Source organism: Artemia franciscana, chromosome 2 (assembly GCF_032884065.1).
Source record: "Artemia franciscana chromosome 2, ASM3288406v1, whole genome shotgun sequence".
Taxonomy (NCBI): domain Eukaryota; kingdom Metazoa; phylum Arthropoda; class Branchiopoda; order Anostraca; family Artemiidae; genus Artemia; species Artemia franciscana.
Genome location: NC_088864.1, coordinates 22821124 through 22838885, shown reverse-complemented (window position 1 = coordinate 22838885; position 17762 = coordinate 22821124). Strand labels below are relative to the sequence as shown.

The 17762-nt window shown below is 33.6% G+C and overlaps 1 protein-coding gene across 1 annotated transcript in view; it reads left to right on the top strand.

Annotated features, from left to right (window-relative positions):
* Nucleotides 1-3750: 3750 nt before the first annotated feature.
* Nucleotides 3751-17762, top strand: part of LOC136034633 (uncharacterized) — a 45906-nt gene continuing 31894 nt past the window's right edge. Inside the window, exons 1-3 of the mRNA XM_065715938.1 lie at nucleotides 3751-3755; nucleotides 11163-11276; nucleotides 16592-16814. Of these exons, the coding sequence (XP_065572010.1) occupies nucleotides 3751-3755; nucleotides 11163-11276; nucleotides 16592-16814 (342 nt within the window). The remainder of the gene's footprint in view (nucleotides 3756-11162; nucleotides 11277-16591; nucleotides 16815-17762) is intronic.

The following is a 17762-nucleotide window of genomic DNA, read 5'->3' as shown; positions in this document are numbered from 1 at the left end:
TCTATAAGAACTGCCTAAATATTCCTTGAAAGTTTCACCTAAGTACCCTTAGCTTGCATAGTAGCAATGATGTTAATAATAGTAATAGTTATTAGTAGCAGTATGCACATAGCACCTTTTGTAGAAAGAGGAACAATGGAAGGGGGCTAGTTGTGCTCCTTTCTGTTTGGCTACCTAGAAAGGCACTTTAAACTTTAGATGTTGTTCAAATTAGCCCTCTTCAAATCCTCTAGGATTCTTGGTTTGAAACAATTACACTTGAGAAAACTTAGGCCATTGAAACATACTTTTGTTATTCGCCCATCTCCCTACACGAAGATCTACCACCCCTCCTTAATATTAGACCTCTGTATTACGAAGAAAATTGCTTCACTTAAATAAAGCATTAAAATAAAAGGCAGAAACATTTTTGTGCAATAAGAAGATAGGCGTCACCTTGCAGTATCTTTGTGGCTATTAACCACATTTTTCCGCAAAAAATCTCGCCAGAGAATTTGGTCGCAACTGAAAAATTTCCCCTGGATAATTTCAGTGTAATATTCTCTCCATATGTAAAGTTGTGCATCCAAAGAGGAAGAAAGACAAATAAAAATAATTCTTTAGAAGAATTCAGGGTTGTTCTAGTAGTAATGAGTAGATGGGTCCAGCCGCGACTATCCCCCAGACCATTTGAATCTACATATACTTATGAAACTCTAGCAATCAGATCCAGTGAATGATCTTCCCTAGCAACCAAATAGTCTATTTGTTATTGGGACACTTGCAAACATTTGCAGAAGAGTTTTCTGCAGGGAGGGAATTGACGAGGAGAAATTTCAGTGAGGAGAAAATTTTTGAGAAGAACTAGTAGTAACGAGGAGATGGGTCCAGCCGCCACTATCCCTGATGCAATTTCTATTTAAATATACCCATGAAGCCATAGCAACCAGATACGGTAAATGACCTTCCCTAGAAACCAGATTGTTTATGCTACAGAGGGTACATCTCATTGTATACTTCCATGAGAACTTCATTTGCATAAACTTATCAGGATATGATAAAAATATATCCAGCCTTCACTGAATAAGAAGAATGACCAGTTAAACTGATTTATTTGAATTCAAATGGTCTAGTAGAATCAGCTTAATCAGAGGAGTGAATTTTCTTCGATGGATTTTGTTGCTTGGAACAAGATGGATAATATGCGATGGTGTTACTTAAAATCTACTGTTTCTTGAAATAATATGGAAATAATCAAAAGCGTTATTAAAAAATTCCAAACATTTTCTTCAAATGTTTGCTGCGCGAAATAATATGAGGATGAATGAAACATCATTTTTTAACCCAATTGCTACCATCTATTCCACTATAATCATAGATGGCAGTACAAGTGATCTTTAAAATAGGTTACATTATGTTATCTGATTTTGAGTTAGGTTCGTTTGGCTTTAGTAAGCGTTCGCGCACGCTTAATAATGCATTTGCTTATTTCAATCTAATTTCAAGAAACAGAAAATTTTGATCAACACCATTGCATATTTACTGATTTTATTTCAATCACGAAAACATTTAATGAAAATATTGCGAATTATTAAATATTAAATATTATGTAAATCTTATATCAAGAAACAATACATTTTGAACAACACCATGATATATTTTCTTATCTTATTTCAATCACCCAAACGCTTTGATTAAAATATTATGTATTTTTAATAGTGTACTTGTACTTGCGCTTTTAATGCACTTTTTTTCAAACAGACAAACATTTTCATGAAAATATTATGTATTATAAATACTGTGTTTGCTTATTTCCAAATTTAGTTCAAGAAGCATTACGCTTGAACATCACCATCGCATATTTCCTCATCTTATTTCAAGCAGCTAAAGATTAGGATAAAAATATTTGGTATTTTAAATAATGCATTTGCTTATTTCCAATCTTATTTCAAAAAACAATACATTTCGAGCAACATCATCACATATTTCGCTTCATGTTATTTCAATCAGGAAACCATTTTTATGAGAGTATTTGGTATTTTTGAATAATGTATTTGCTTATTTCCATATTATTTTCAAGAAACAATACTATTTGAGAAAGACCATTTGTATATTGCCTCATGTCATTTCAAGCAAAAAACTTGAATATTTTGAACGATACCATTGCATATTTCCTCATCATATCTCAAGCAGTAATACATTTTGATGAAAATACGTGATATTTTGAATAATGCATTTGCTTTTTTCCATCTTATTTCAAGAAGCAAAACATTTTGAGTAACACTATCACATATATCCTCATCTTATTTCAAGGTGTGAAACATTTCGAAAAAAATACATGGTATTTTCGAATAATACATTTGCTTATTTCCATCTTATTTCAAGAAACTTTACATATTGAGCGAGACCATATCATATTTCCTCTTCTTATTTCAAGCGGTAAAACAGTTTGGAGAAAATTTTTTGTATTTTGAATAAAGTATTTACTTATTTCAATCTTATTTCAAGAACCAATATATTTTGAGAAACACCATCGCATATTTCCTCATATTATTCCAAGCACCAAAACATTTTGATGAAAATATTCTTGGTTTTGAATAATACATTTGCTTAATTTCATCTTATTTCAAGAAACAATACAATTTGAGAGACAGCATTGCATATTTCCTCATCTTTTTTTTTTCAAGCAACAAAACATTTTGATGAAAATATTTAACATTGTGAATAATACTTTTGCTTGTCTCCAATCTTATTTCAAGAAACAATACATTCTGAGCAACACTGGCATATTTTCTCACCATATTTCAATCAGCAAAACATTTTGTTGAAAATATTTGGTATTTTTGAATAATGCATTTGCTTATTTCCAATCTTTTCAAGAAACAATACATCTTGAAAAATATCATCACATATTTCCCTTCATCTTATTTCAAGCAACAAAATATTTCGAAGAAAATATTTAATATTTTGAATAAAGCATTTGCTTGTTTCCATCTTATTTCAAGAAACAATATATTTTGAGAAACATTATCACTTACTTGTTATTTCTCAAACAGGAAAACATTTTCATGAAAATATTATGTATTTTAAATAAAGCATTTACTTATTTCCATCTTATTTTAAGAAGCAATATATTTGAGAAATACCATCACATTTTCCTCATCTTATTTCATTCAGCAAAATATATGATGAGAATATTTAGTATTTTCGAATAATCCATTAACGAAAGTGAAATTTCAAAAATAATACCACAAAATGATTTTTTCAAGCCAATGACGAAAGGAATTCACTTGTGATATTTTTGAAATAGAAAATGAAAATGCTTTACATATTCTACTCGTGATTTTTCATTTTAGAAAAACAGTATTTGTAGCGACATTTTTTTTCTTTGGGACTAAGTGTTTTTTCAATTTTTTTTTTATTTTTAAACTTGTTTTATTTTTCGTTACTTTTTAAAGAGATTTTAATTTCTTTTTGTTATTTTGTCCATTCTAAATTTTTTATTTTATTTTCAAATTTTTTTTTTATTTTTCGTCATTTTTTTTTTAATTTTGATTTTATTTTTCGCAGTTTTTTTTGAATTTTTAAATTTGTTTTATTTTTAGTTGTTTATTTCAGTTTTAAATTTCTTTTTGTTTTTCATAATTTTTTAAAATAATTTAAAAATTTGTCTTAATTTTTCGTTATTTGTTCTGTCATCACCATTCCTATGTTAATAGCCGACGGCTTTCAATGTAATACATTTAAAAAATCCCGCTTTATATTCTGTCAATGAGGTAAAATTTTGATAATATAAACCGGTTTTACTCAATCAAGATAAAAATTTATTCATAGAATTGTCATGTGAATTTATGATTATTTTAAACAAACTTGTTTCATTCAATCCGGTCATTCCTCCGATTAAGCTGATTCTACTAGACTATTCGAATCAAACAGTTCGTGGTAACGAACTGTAGTAAGGAGCGACCCGGCTCAATAGTAACCAAAACTCTAAAAAATGGAATTTTGATACCTATAGCTATATCAAAAGAATCGCATTTTAATGCTGGTTTTAAATATGTAAGTTTCATCAAGTTTAGTCTTACCCATCAAACGTTACGAGCCTGAGAAAATTTGCGTTATTTTAGAAAATAGGGGGAAACGCCCCCTAAAAGTCATAAAATCTTAACGAAAATCACACCATCAGATTCAGCGTATCAGAGAACCCTATTGTAGAAGTTTCGAGCTCCTATCTACAAAAATGTGCCAGAAGGCAGATCACGGATGCGTGTTTATTTGTTTTTTTGTTTGTTTTTTTCCCCAGGGGTGATTGTATCGACCCAGTTGTCCTAGAATGTTGCAAGAGGGCTCATTCTAACGGAAATGAAAAGTTCTAGTGCCCTTTTTAAGTGACCAAAAAAATTGGAGGGCACCTAGACCCCCTCCCACGCTAATTATTTTCCCAAAGTCAACGGATCAAAATTCTGAGATAGCCATTTTATTCAGCGTAGTCGAAAAACCTTATAACTATGTCTTTGGGGACGACTTACTCCCCCACAGTCCCCATGGGAGGGGCAACAAGTTACAAACTTTGACCTGTGCTTACATATAGTAATGGTTATTGGGAAGTATACAGGCGTTTTCAGGAGGATTTTTTTGGTTGGGGGGAGGGGTTGAGAAGAGGGGGATATGCTGGGGGAACTTTCCATCGAGAATTTGTCATGGGAGAAGAAAACTTCCATGAAGGGAGAGCAGGATTTACTAGCATTATTTAAAAAAAAATTAAAAAATAAATGTGAAAAAGCTTTTTCAGCTGGAAGTAAGGAACAGCAATAAAACTTAAAACAAACAGAAATTATTACCCATATAAGGGGCTCACCTCCTTATGATACCTAGCTCTTTACGCTAAAGTATTTTTAGTAATTTCAACTATTTATTCTACGGCTTTTGTGATTCAGGGGTCATTCTTAATGAATTGGGATAAAATTTAAGCTTTAGTGTAAAGAGCGAGGTACTGACGATGGGGCGAATCCCCTCATATATGTAATAAAAACATGAGAATACAAAAGTTCTTTACGTAAGCTAATTTATAAGTTACGTAAATCTTTTACCAATAAAAAGATTCGTAAAAAATTAAAAGTTCTAGTTGCCTTTTTAATTAACCAAAAAATCGGAGGGCAACTAGGCTTCGCCCCCGCTCTTTTTTTCTCAAAATCATTCGATCAAAATTATGAGAAAGCCATTTAGCCCCCCCCCCCCAAAAAAAAATATGCAAATTTCGTTTTGATTATTCCTCTGCGGAGAGCCAAAATCAAAACATGCATTGATTCAAAAACGTTCAGAAATTAAATAAAAAAAAAACGAGTTTTTTTAACTGAAAGTAAGGAGCGACATTAAAACTTAAAACGCACAGAAATTACTTCGTATATGAAAGAGGCTGCTTCCTCATCAACGCCCCGCTCTTTACGCTTAAGTTTTTTACTGTTTTAAAAAGAAGAATTGAGAGAAAGAGTCAAACTTTAGCGTAAAGAGCGGGGCGTTGATGAGGAAGCAGCCTCTTTCATATACGAAGTAATTTCTGTGCGTTTTAAGTTTTAATGTCGCTCCTTACTTTCAGTTAAAAAAACTCGTTTTTTTTATTTAATTCAAATAAAGTGATTTACTTAACTGGTCATTCCTCGTATTCAGTGAAGGTTGAATATATGTTAATCACGTTCTGACAGGTATATGCAAAGGAATTTCAAATGGAAGTATGCAATGAAATGTACCCTCTGTAGCATAGACAATCTGGTTGCTAGGGAAGGTCCCGGATCTGGTTTCAAGGGCTTCATGGGTATATGTAAATAGAAATTGCCTGAGGGTAGTGGCCCCTTTACCTATCTCCTCGTTACTACTAGTTCTTCCCAAAAATTTTCTCCCCACTGAAATTTCCCCCCGTCAAGCCCCTCTCTGCAGAAAACTTCTGCAAAAAATGTTTGTAGGTATACCAATAACAAATACTATAGCAATGGACAAATTACTAAACTTAAAAATGTACCTAAACTTCTATGATGGGCTTCTCTGATTTATTCTATAGTTAGGGAGGGAGGGAGGTACCTCTAAGGGTACATTTTAGTGCCAAAACATTTCAGCTCTCTTTGAGCCTTCAGATAAATACAGAATTAGTTATAAGGAAGAGACAAGGGGAGGGCAGAGGTAGAAATTGTTGTATAATCTCTAGGGCCGTAACCAGGGCCTGTTTGGTAGGGGTGTTTTTCGGGGGGAATACAAAAAATTGAAAAAACACAGCAAAATGTGAAATTGACATTAAATTCCTCTTGATTTCGGGTATTTTTTTTCTGGTCTACACTGTCATCACAGGCATGGGCTGCCTAAGTAAAGAACAATGTTGGCAGAATGTTTTGTTTTTTTATGAGCAGGGAACTTCGTTTAGTAGGAGTTGTTGTAGAAACTTCAAAAGGGGCTTATTCAATTGGAGATTGAAACTTCTAGTGCCCTTTTTCAGAGTAAAAAGTGATTGGAGGGTTACCTGTCCCCCCATGCCTATCATTTCCCCAAACTCATCCAGTGAACATTTTGATGTAGCTATTTTTCTCAGCATAGCTAAAAGGCTGAGTAACTATATCTTTGAAGATTTAACTCCCCCACAGCCTTTTGGGCAAAGGCTATAAGTTATACTAGTTGCCAATTATTAAAATATAAGGTTTTTATGGAAGGATTGGTTGTAAAAACTTTAAAAGGCGCTCATTTGATTGGAAATCAGAGGTTCTAGGGCCCTCTTTGAGGGTCCAAAGTGATTGGAGAGCAACTAGTCCCCCCCACCATTTCCTCTTTTCCCTATTAGTCAAAAGTGATAGAGGGCAGCTAGAACCCCCCCCCCTCCCTGACATCCTCTTGTCCTCAAACACATATTATTGAAATTGTGAGATAGCCATTTTGTTTAAAATAGTCCAAAAAAATATAACAATGCCTCCAGGATTGACACAACCCCCCGAAGCCCAGGGAAAAAGGGTTGTAAGTTAAGCCCTGGGGATATATAAGGTTTTTGTCGAATGGATGGTTGTATAAACTTCAGAATGGCAACTTCAGAGGGAAACTAGCCCCCCCCCACTTCCTCTTTTCCCCAAATGCATCCTATAGAAACTTGAAGATAGCCATTCTATTCAAGATAGTCCAAAGATCATATAACAAGGCCTTCAGGGTTGAAAACAAAACTAGAGCCTGGATGTAAGGGTTGTTAGTCATGCCCTTGGGACATATACAATTTTTATGGAAGTGGCAGTCATATTCCTGTGATTGGAATACATCAGACCCAGCTTAAACTCGAAAATCTTGATACAAATAAGTCAGTTTACCCAGGTGATATCCCTACCAAATTGATTGTGAAATGTGCCCATTATTTAAGTGTACCTCTAACTGCAATTTTTAACCAATGTTTTGTAGATGGTATTTTTCCAGTATGTTTTAAACGAGCTATTATATCACCTATGTCGAAAAACAAGACCCCAAAAGTCCCCTCTGACTTAAGACCAATATCAAAAACCTCTATTTTCTCTAAAATTTTTGAAAGTTTTATTTACAATTTCCTCTTTGATGATATTCAAGATAAAATTAACCCAAATCAGTTTGGCTTTAGGCCGAATCATAGCACCACCCATTGCTTATGTTATATACTTGACACTGTTTTCAAACATCTTGAGTTAAGTAGTTCCTACGTTGAGGCTGTTTTTGCTGATATTAGTAAAGCCTTTGACAACTTGGATCATCAGACAGTTATTGATAATGCAAGGGCTTTAGGTGTCAGAGATTTTGTTTTACGTATAGTAGCTAGTTTTTTATCTGGTCGTGAGCAATGTGTAGTCCTCCCTAACGGAGATTTATCAGGTTTTACCTCGATTTCCTGTGGAGCACCCCAAGGGACTAAATTGGGTCCTTTAGCATTCTTAATTGTTTTTAACAATGTTTTACCAAACTTTGACAACACTTTTAAATTTGCGGATGATTTGACATTACTTAACCTTTGTCAAACCTCAAACACTTTGGGCGTTAAACTTGACTCGCTCATTAACAACTTAAAGAATGATCTTGCCAATGTTAAACTCAATCTGAGCATACCGAAAAGCAGTTTAATGCTATTCTCCTTTTTAAAAAATATACCCCCAATCAATAATTACCTTTGTATCCCAAATTTAAACATGGTTAAGCTACTTGGTGTGCACTTGGACAATGACCTTAAATGGAAATCTCACTCTTTTCACTTATTTAAAACAGGTGGTTTTCTCCTTAGATCTTTCTCCCTTCTTAAACGGTTCTCCATATCAATCCAGAACTTTAAAATAATTTATTGTTCTTATATATGACCTTGTCTTGAATATGCTTGCCCTGTCTGGCACCCTGGACTGACTAAATCCCAATGTTCTAAAATTGAAAGCATTCAAAAAAGAGCTATAAAAATTATACTGGGGACGCCCTATACTACTTATGATGAAGGTTTGGCTAGACTTGAACTCACTACATTGGAATCACGACGTCACTTCCTTACCATGAAATTCGGGCACAAGTGCCTTAGTTCTGACTATCATCGACGTCTTCTTCCCCCCTTCAAAGAAAACCCCCCAATCCTTCCCAATACGAGACTTAATGCTCGTAGAGCTCCAAATACTCAACTTGACTTGTGTCCCCAAATGTTGACAATGAGGTACAAAAACTCTTTCGTTCCCTATTTTGTTTCGCATTTTAATAATTGATTTAACTTTGTAACCATGTTTATCCCTTAATATTTATTTTATCATTGTAATTATAATTGTTCTGACGTGCTTTTGCTAGCTTGTGTGCTATTTTAGCCAATAAATCATATTCTATTCTATTCTATAAACTTTAGAGGATGCTCATTTGGTTGGAAATTGAAAGTTCTGTCTCCATTTTAAGAATAAAAAGTTATTTGAGGGCAACCAGCCCCCTCCCGTGCTGAGGCCCAAAATTTCTCAAAACAAACATCAAATCAAAGTTTTGAGACATCTGTTTCTTCAGCATTTGTTGAAAGGTCCAATAAATATGCCTTTGGGGACACTCCCCCTCCAGCCCTCAGGGCAAGGGCTGTAAGTTAGGCAAGTTTTTCATTGTTTACATATTCTTTGTCCATTGATTACAATGAATAACCAAGTCAAACTCGAAACATGAGAAATTAACCAGAGGAGGGCTGACAAACCCCAGCTTTTTTAAGGTATAACATAATTTGCGCTACACTGAAAAAAAGCAAATGAATGTTTATTATTAATTTGATATACGTATGCTCATATTTATCCCTTAAAGTGTTTATAATTTTTTGATTTATTAAAGATTAAAAGTGAAAACATTTAACATGTTCTTTTCAGTAAAGTGCAAGTTATGTTCTGGCCTTGAGAAGACATAAGGGTTGTGAGCCTTACTCTTTTAATTTCTCTTGTTTTCAGTTTGACTTCGTTATTTATTTTAATTGCTGTTGGTTTTGGGTTTTACTTATTTATTGGTAGTGATTTGTGGTATTTTCATGCTTAGTAAATCATTTGATTTTACTTATACTCATTTTTGGTTTAATAGAGTTCTTTACTTTTCTTTGAAAACTCATTTTGTGGAAAACGTTTTTGAATTAATTATGAAATTAAAGAGTAACATTAAACCCTGAAAACGAGCAGAATTTATTCTGTATAGGAGGGGGACTGCCCCTTCTTTATCCCCGCCTCCACACGGTAGCAAAAACTCCGGAAGGGGTTCTCATTGCATCAGAAATTGAGAGTTCTAGTCCTTTTTTAAAAGTTGAATGTGATTAGAGACCAGCCAGCTACAGGGGGGGGGGTATATAAACGCCTAGACCCCACTATGCCTGACCTAGAGAAAGCAATGACTTGTGTTTTTGTCGTTACAATTATATTTGGGCATTAATGCACAGTTGGGGCTCTAGAGAAAGAAACCTGTTAAGAAGGAAATTCTCGCTTTATTAGTTTCAAAATGTTTACAATTTTTGCATATTATTAAGTAAGAAATGATTTCTTAACATGTTTCCCACTCAAGAGCCCCAGTTGTGCAATAGTACCATTATTGACCTAATAGGCTACTGATTTAGGTATAAATCTTGGTGGGGGGGCGTCTGTCTATCTTGGAAAGTAGTTAATGAAGTCAATGGCGGATCCAGGGGCGGGGGAACCCCGGTCTCCCAAGATTTTCTGGCGCCGATTTCCTTTTTTTTTTTACACTTTTCCTCAGAATAAATTTGTCAATTTGATCAATTATTGATCAATACTTGATTGCAAAAGGATTGTTTTATATTTACAGATAATAATTTCTAGAATTAAAAAAATGCACCTTTAAAATGTGTAAAATTATTAAGTATAATAATGTATAATATAAAACATCACAAATTGTGAATTTCTTTTTAAGGAAAAATAGATTTAATCAAAGATCATTTCCTTCTCTCTTTCATGCACATGGTCTTCGAGTTAAGTTCCTATAAACATTTAGCTGAAAGAGAAAAAAAAAAGAAAAGTAGACTGAGGTAAAGCAGCAAAAAAAATGAAAATGAGAAGATCATTGGACAAACTTTTATCTTTTAATAGAGAACAATTACAATAGCCTGCATCATTTTACAAGCTCCAGCTGCTCAAACTCAGGAACCTTTGTGTCTAAAACTATTTCACAAAAAGATCAGCAGAAAAAAACAAGCAATTCTGTTTGTGAAGATGAAACCAAAAAAGAAAATATAAATTTAAAATCATCTCAAGGTAATACCCAAACTAAGAGCTGGGTGAATTATATGGTATTAGGGCCAAAATAATTAACAGTTACCATGCAAGAGTATATATAGGCTATATAAGAAATACTGGGTAGTGATGCTTCTGCATGGAATAATGCATTTTTGGAATTATTAATAAAATCTTTATCAGACAATCATTTGGTCATAGAAAGAATCAAATCTTTTTTACTGCTATAAATATGAGAACAAAAATAAAAGGTTTTATATATTTTGACCAAAGATTTGCTTTCCTACAGCTTTTGTTGATGAAGGCAATCGACGGTCACTTTAGCATACATTAGCACTATTTGATGCCCAAGCAATGCGAATCTAGATAATCTTTTTTTGTCTTTTGCTTTATTAATTTGATAATTAATTTGATAAAATAATATAATTATAATTGCAGTATAATAGTATAATTGTGGTTGAACATTAGTGTGTACTTTCTCTTTCAGAGAGTTGACGGAAGAACAAGTTTTGAATTTAGAAAGATTAGTATCCACTTTGGAATTTCTTTTGGATCTTGCCATGTCTCCTTCGGACATACAAGGTAAATTTTTGTTGTTCTGCTTCATTTGAAAAAAAAAATGCAGTAAATGTTTTTTTTTAGCTGTCTATTTGGGAATTATTAGCATTAATTGACTCTCGTTAATGACAAAATTAATAGGTGTTAAGCCAAGGGCATTTGTATACACATTTTTGACTTTTATGGAAGGAAGTCAGAGCAGTTTATTCAAAGGGAGGCGCCAATTTCTGAAAAAAAAAACTTTTTATAGTAAATTTCTAATATGTCCCTAGGAGTTCTTAATCCTTCCAAAAATTGTGAAAAATTATTTGGTTTACATTTGCCCTCCTTCCTCCCTCTATCTCAAATGATGAATCCAATGGCTTCAAGAGAAGATATCACAGGAGGGAGAGATTAGAAAAAAAGAACCAGAATTGCCAAAAAAGATAGGTTTGCAGATTCGAATCTGATAGTATTCTCATAACTAGTCTGGTTTTTTCTTAGTTGAACCTGTAGTGTAAATAATTTCACTTCACACCATTTTAATTAGGGCTGTGACAAAATAAACAAAACACCAACCAACAAGTGACATCACTTAGTATCTAACATATAAATGCCTAAATGTAATGTAACATAAATCTACAAAAAAACACCTTTATGGTTGAGTTTGTTGTCTAAGGAATTTCCCCAGCTTATGAATTAGCCCTATTATTATTCTAATTATTCAAATTAATATCTGATTATTCTTATCCAATTTATTATACATATTATTATTGATGACCTAATATTCATAGAAACATGCTATAGAAATTTGATGAGAATCCTCAGTGATATGCCTCATGATACCTCAGACTTGGACATATTAGTAAGCTGTGGTAATGCCAATTTGTTATCCTCTTAACCTAGTGAAATCCTTTGTGAAATTCCTGTGTCCTCCTTTAAGTTACTTGGTGTCACTGTTTCTTCTTGTTTAAAGTAGGACATCCATGTTAAAAATATCATCCATAAAGCTAATACGTCTTTTTCCATCCTTAAGCTCCTAAATATTTTTGGGATCCTACTCCCGTTTTTTCAAGGATTTATGCTTTCCTTTTTAACCTCATATTGAATACGCTCGTCTGGTTTGGCGCCCTGGTATCTCATCTCCTGGAAAGAATCAGATAAAACAGGATCTACCCATAGAAATACCTAGCAAAAATAATTTTGAAAAAGGTAAAGTTCCATACTCTCTTCTTTAAAAAAAGCTAAGTTAGAAACGCTTGCGTGCAGGAGTGGTATGCCATTTTTTTTCAAAAAAGTGCAATGACAAATCGTTGCAGGGAAAAAATTTTTCCAAAAAGAACTCCCTAATCAGATTCTACCCGCCTCGGCCTGTTTCTCACCCCATTTCTATCTTGTCCTTGGTCGGCTGATTTAGCTCCAGATATGAAAAACTTTTGTCACTATATTACGGAAAAAAATAACTGAACATCTGGCTATGTACAAATAACAGTTCAATAGGGAGAAATCCCTCTAGGGACAGCTATTTCAATAGGGACGAAAATAGTTCAATAGGGACAAATATTTGACTGTGAAATAACAAAAAAATCTTTGAATATTCCGATTACATTTATTGGTTTTTATTGTTTGAACAAGGATTGCATGTGTTTTGTGCAGATTCGCTCATTTTACTTCCTTTATACGTTTTTAATGATCATTAACTTTTTTTTTATGTATTTTATTGAGTTTTACTTGTTTCAGTGTTTTAAAATTTTATGACTAAACATATATATTTACATTTTTTGATGAATTTGATAAAATCAAAGTTTTATTTATGGTTAATTGATACTTTATTCATTACATCAGCTTAATTTTTGCATTCTTTAACCAGTTTGAAATTTTTCCTTGTTTCTAGACTTTTTGACGTTTGTGTCATGTTTTGTTTTTGACCCAAAATTCGAATTCGGCCCTTTGGGGCTTGTAATTGTGATCTTTAGAAATAGATATCTCGTCTTTCCCCAAGTGGTAATTGTCCACACTTGTGCTTACCAGACGACCCAGCTAATCCCCCCACGCTCCTGCCCTAAAATAAATCTCTTCCTCCACGCCTCTTTGACCTGTGCATACAGATCATATAAATATTGGTTGCAACAGGGTAATAGATGTTTATTTCTAGTTTCTGAAATTATGGAAACGGGTGGATTTCATTCGGTAAAATAAAAAGTGTTGATATTTATATTCCCACCAGCGGTGTTTTGTGGAAACTTGTTTTTGCAAGAAAAATGTAGGGAATATGTAAAAAAAAAACCTAACTCGAGAATCTCAAAAGAATAAAATTTAGATCAAATAAGTAAAGATTGATTCTATTACTGCTGCTATAGAATCACCAGCGTTTGCCTGTATTATAACGAATCTTCTCAATAATTCACTAAATATTTTTTTTTTCAAATGAAATAGATTGCATGTCTTCACATTAACCTCATTATGCCTTATCGTAAAGTATCTTAACAAATATTTTTTAGATCAAAGTGTCTTTGTACTTATAAATAACTGTATAAATAATATATAACAATGGGTAAGATTTCTAATTGAGGCAGTCAACTGATTATACACTATCGTTTACGATTCGCATCCTCAAACCTTTTTTAATGGAAGGAGTGGGAGAAAAAAAGGGGACAAATCAAGTCTGAAAAACTTTTCTATTTGTTTGCCGAAACCACTGAACATTCCGAACAATAAAAATAGCTTTGAAAGTGTTATTCTTAATTTAACATGACAATATTTCCTCTGCCAGGGCAGCAAATCAGATTTTTTTTTTTTTTAACTTAGTTAAATTGAAAGGCCTTTAACCACTTCTAATTTTGATTGTTTTACTTGTCTCAATCTGTGCCTGAACTAAAAGTTGCATCTATTATTCAAAAAATTTTACCTATTGCTGGGAGTTGAATCATAAAATTGGGTATATATCTTGCCTACTTGCTGATATCTCTGAATATCCCGAGTAAAAATAAAACAGTCAAAATGCAAAGCAAATTGTTTCGCTGTAACTTGAAGGCGCCTTGACAACTGTTTCGCTTATTTATGTGGTTTTATATTTTGCTTAGAAAAACGTAAGTTTTTTTAGTGGTGAATTTGTAAATTTCCTGAAGTGTAATAACAACCACATTAAAATTGAAATTGAAACAGGGCTATTTATTTAAATTTGAATGTCGGTCATATAGATTACTGTGCTGTACACTTGTTCTGCATCTTATTCTGGTAACGTTTGTTAGAAACTCTAGTAGGAGCAGGAGAGACAAATTAAAATGCGTTGATAATGAGACATATAATAACCTCTTTGTTTTTCTATTTATGATTTTTAAAGCGAAACTTTTCTCACAACTCTACTTTTAAAACAATATCAAACTTTAGCGTAAAGAGCGAGGCGTTGAGGAGGGGACAACCCCTTTCATGTACGGAATAATTTCTATCCGTTTTAAGTTTTAATGTTGTTCCTTACTTGAAGGTAAAAAAACTTGTTTTTTTATTTGATTTCTGAATGCTTTAAAATTAATGCGTGTTTCGATTTTGGCTCACTGCACATGAATACTTAAAACGAAATTTGCATATTATTTTTTTTTGTCTCAACGGCTTTCTCATATTTTTGTTCCGACGATTTTGATAAAAAAAAGGGTGGGGGAGGAGGTCTAGGTGCCCTCCAATTTTTGGTACATTATTAAAGCAACTAGAACTTTTTAGTTGTTTTTTTTACGAACGTTTTTGTTAGTAATAAATATACGTAAATTACAATTTAACTTACGTAACGAACTTTTATTTTTGTATGTTTGTATTACATATATTAGGGGGTTTACCCCCTCTTCAATACCTCGCTCTTTACACTAAGGCTTAAATTTTGTTCCGGTTCTTTAAGAATGACCGCAGAATCACAAAGGCCGTAGAATAAATAGTTGAAATTACTAAAAGTACTTTAACGGAAAGAGCGAGGTATTTAGGAGGAGATGAACCCCTCATATGCGAAAAAATTTCTGCTTGTTTTAAGTTTTAATGCTGCTCCTCACTTTCAGTTGAAAACTTTTACATTATTATTTTTAAGTGTTTTTTTTATAATAATGCTAGAAAATCCTGCGCCCCCTTCATGGAATTTCTTTTCCCCCATGACAAATTCCTCCAAGTAAAGATCCTTCAACGTAGCTCCCTCCCCTCAACCTCCCCCCTCAACAAAAAAACCTGAAAACGTCTGTATTCTTCCATCACTATGTAAATACTGGTCAAAGTTTGTAACTCGCAGCCCCTCCCCCGGGGACTATGGGGGAGTAAGTCGTCCCCAAAGACATCGTATTATGTTTCGACTATGCTGAAGAAAATGGCTATCTCAAAATTTTGATCCGTTGACTTTGGGAAAAAATAGCGTGGGAGGGTCCTAGGTGCTCTCCAATGTTTTGGTCACTTAAAAAGGGCCCTAGAACTTTTCAATTCCATTACAATGAGCCCTCTCGCGACATCCTAGGACCACTGGGTCGATACGAACACCCCTTAGATCACAACCTAACCTAACCTGAAATTTCTACAGTGGGGTTCTCTGATACGCTGAATGCGATGGTGTGATTTTCGTTAAGATTCTACGACTTTTAGGGGGTGTTTTCCCCCTATTTTCCAAAATAAGGCAAATTTTCAGGCTCGTATCTTTTGATGGGTAAGACTAAACTTAATGAAACTTATATATTTGAAATCAGCATGAAAGTCCAATTCTTTTGATGTATTTATTAGTATCAAAATTCCGTTTTTTAGACTTTCGTTTACTATTGAGCCAGATCGCTCCCTAATACAGTTCGTTACCACGAACTGTTCAATTAAATTTTCCATGTCATTTTCATATTTATCGAAAAAGTACAATGCTTTTACCAAACGCATATTTAGAAGAAGAAGGCCGATGTCACCCCTTCCTCCATCTCCAAGATATCGATATTTTCCCTATAAATCCATAGTTTCCATGTAATTTGACTGTTTTTGAAGTAACACCCAATCCCTTCTTCCCTCTCGCCAGTAAGTTCGATTATGTGCCTGTATCGGTAAAAAAAATCGCATGCTGACCAATGGTCTGCGTAGGGCAGGTACCGATTTTCTGATTCAATGCCTTCGGCCGGGAGTGCAATGCGTGGTTAGGGGCAAATCATCCGACACTACTCATGTTTTCCCTCCAGATTTCTCCAGGTACCCATCAAGAGCTGGGTCGACTCTGGCTGAACTTACAGGGTCACATGATTTAAGTTATAGACATGAAATATGTAGTGTTGCATTGCTCGCAGTAATAATTGTTTCAGTTTTTCCTCTTTTGTAATCGAGTATAGTGGTGAAGGTGTTTGCTTCCTTTTAAATTTTAGAGTCTTTGCACAAGTGTCATGGGAAATCGTAAAACCACGTTCATTTCGGCCAAATGAAGGAGATTTATTTATCAATGTTGAACTCACACCCATAGCTGCCCCTCATTATGAGGTAGGGAGATTAGGGGAATTTGGTACAGAATTGAATCGACTTGTAGAAAGATGTCTTAAGGAATCGAAAAGCGTAGATGTTGAATCTCTTTGCATCATACGTGGTGAAATGGTAAGTTCAGTTATGGCTTATGTATTAAGAATTGAATTAATGAGAATTATGTTAGCTTCTCTGTATGTCAGCTAATAAATGTGTGTAATCAAATCTTAAAAAATCTCCAAACTGCGTTTATTAAAATAGTTAGCATGCTACAAAAAGCTAAGTGTTTCTGAATCTTGTTTTTTTGGTTTATAAAATGGAAAAACGGAGATTTCCAAAATATTTATGGCTTTTTTAAGTAGAAATAAAATAGCATATAGAAGTTAGATTTATAAAAAGAAAGTCTAACTTTAACAATACGTAATTAAAAAAGGAAGCATCTCGGGAAGTGGTGGTAAGCTTAGCAAAGACAAATTTCATTAAGTTATTCACAACAGCACTTGTTTTGATTATATTCTTCGCGATCGGTGAAAATAACCAACCAAATTTGTAAATCCAGCAATTTGTTTGAATTTTAGGACTGATAAGTATTTTCAGAGATATAAGCCTTTGAAAGAGTTCCGTCAAATCCTTCTCGATATTTGTGCAAATAAATTATTATACTATTAAAAAGATTTTCTTGACAGCATTTATAAATGTCACTGTTTATGACTATTTGAGGCTCCACATCATATATTATTACTGCTACTAACAATTTACGTCACTTTGGCACCAAGGTGCGTAAGACCAACACAGTTGTGCACGCTCCTCCTCCATCCCAATTTAAAGTTTCCCTCTTTACACCCTCCCAAGAAGTTCTAATTTCCTTTCATATTTTTCTTTAAACTATGACTCAGTATTTCCCGTCGAGCAAAATTAAATAACTCTTTGTTTCCCTTGTGACTTAGCTGACAGTCTTTCATTTTCTCATAATAATCTTCTTCGTAGTTTCTGTTTCCATGTTAGAAATAAAATTAACTACCCTTGCCCTTAAATAAGGCCTTGTATCTCTTGGGTATTTTTAAAGAATAAAAATGTTTG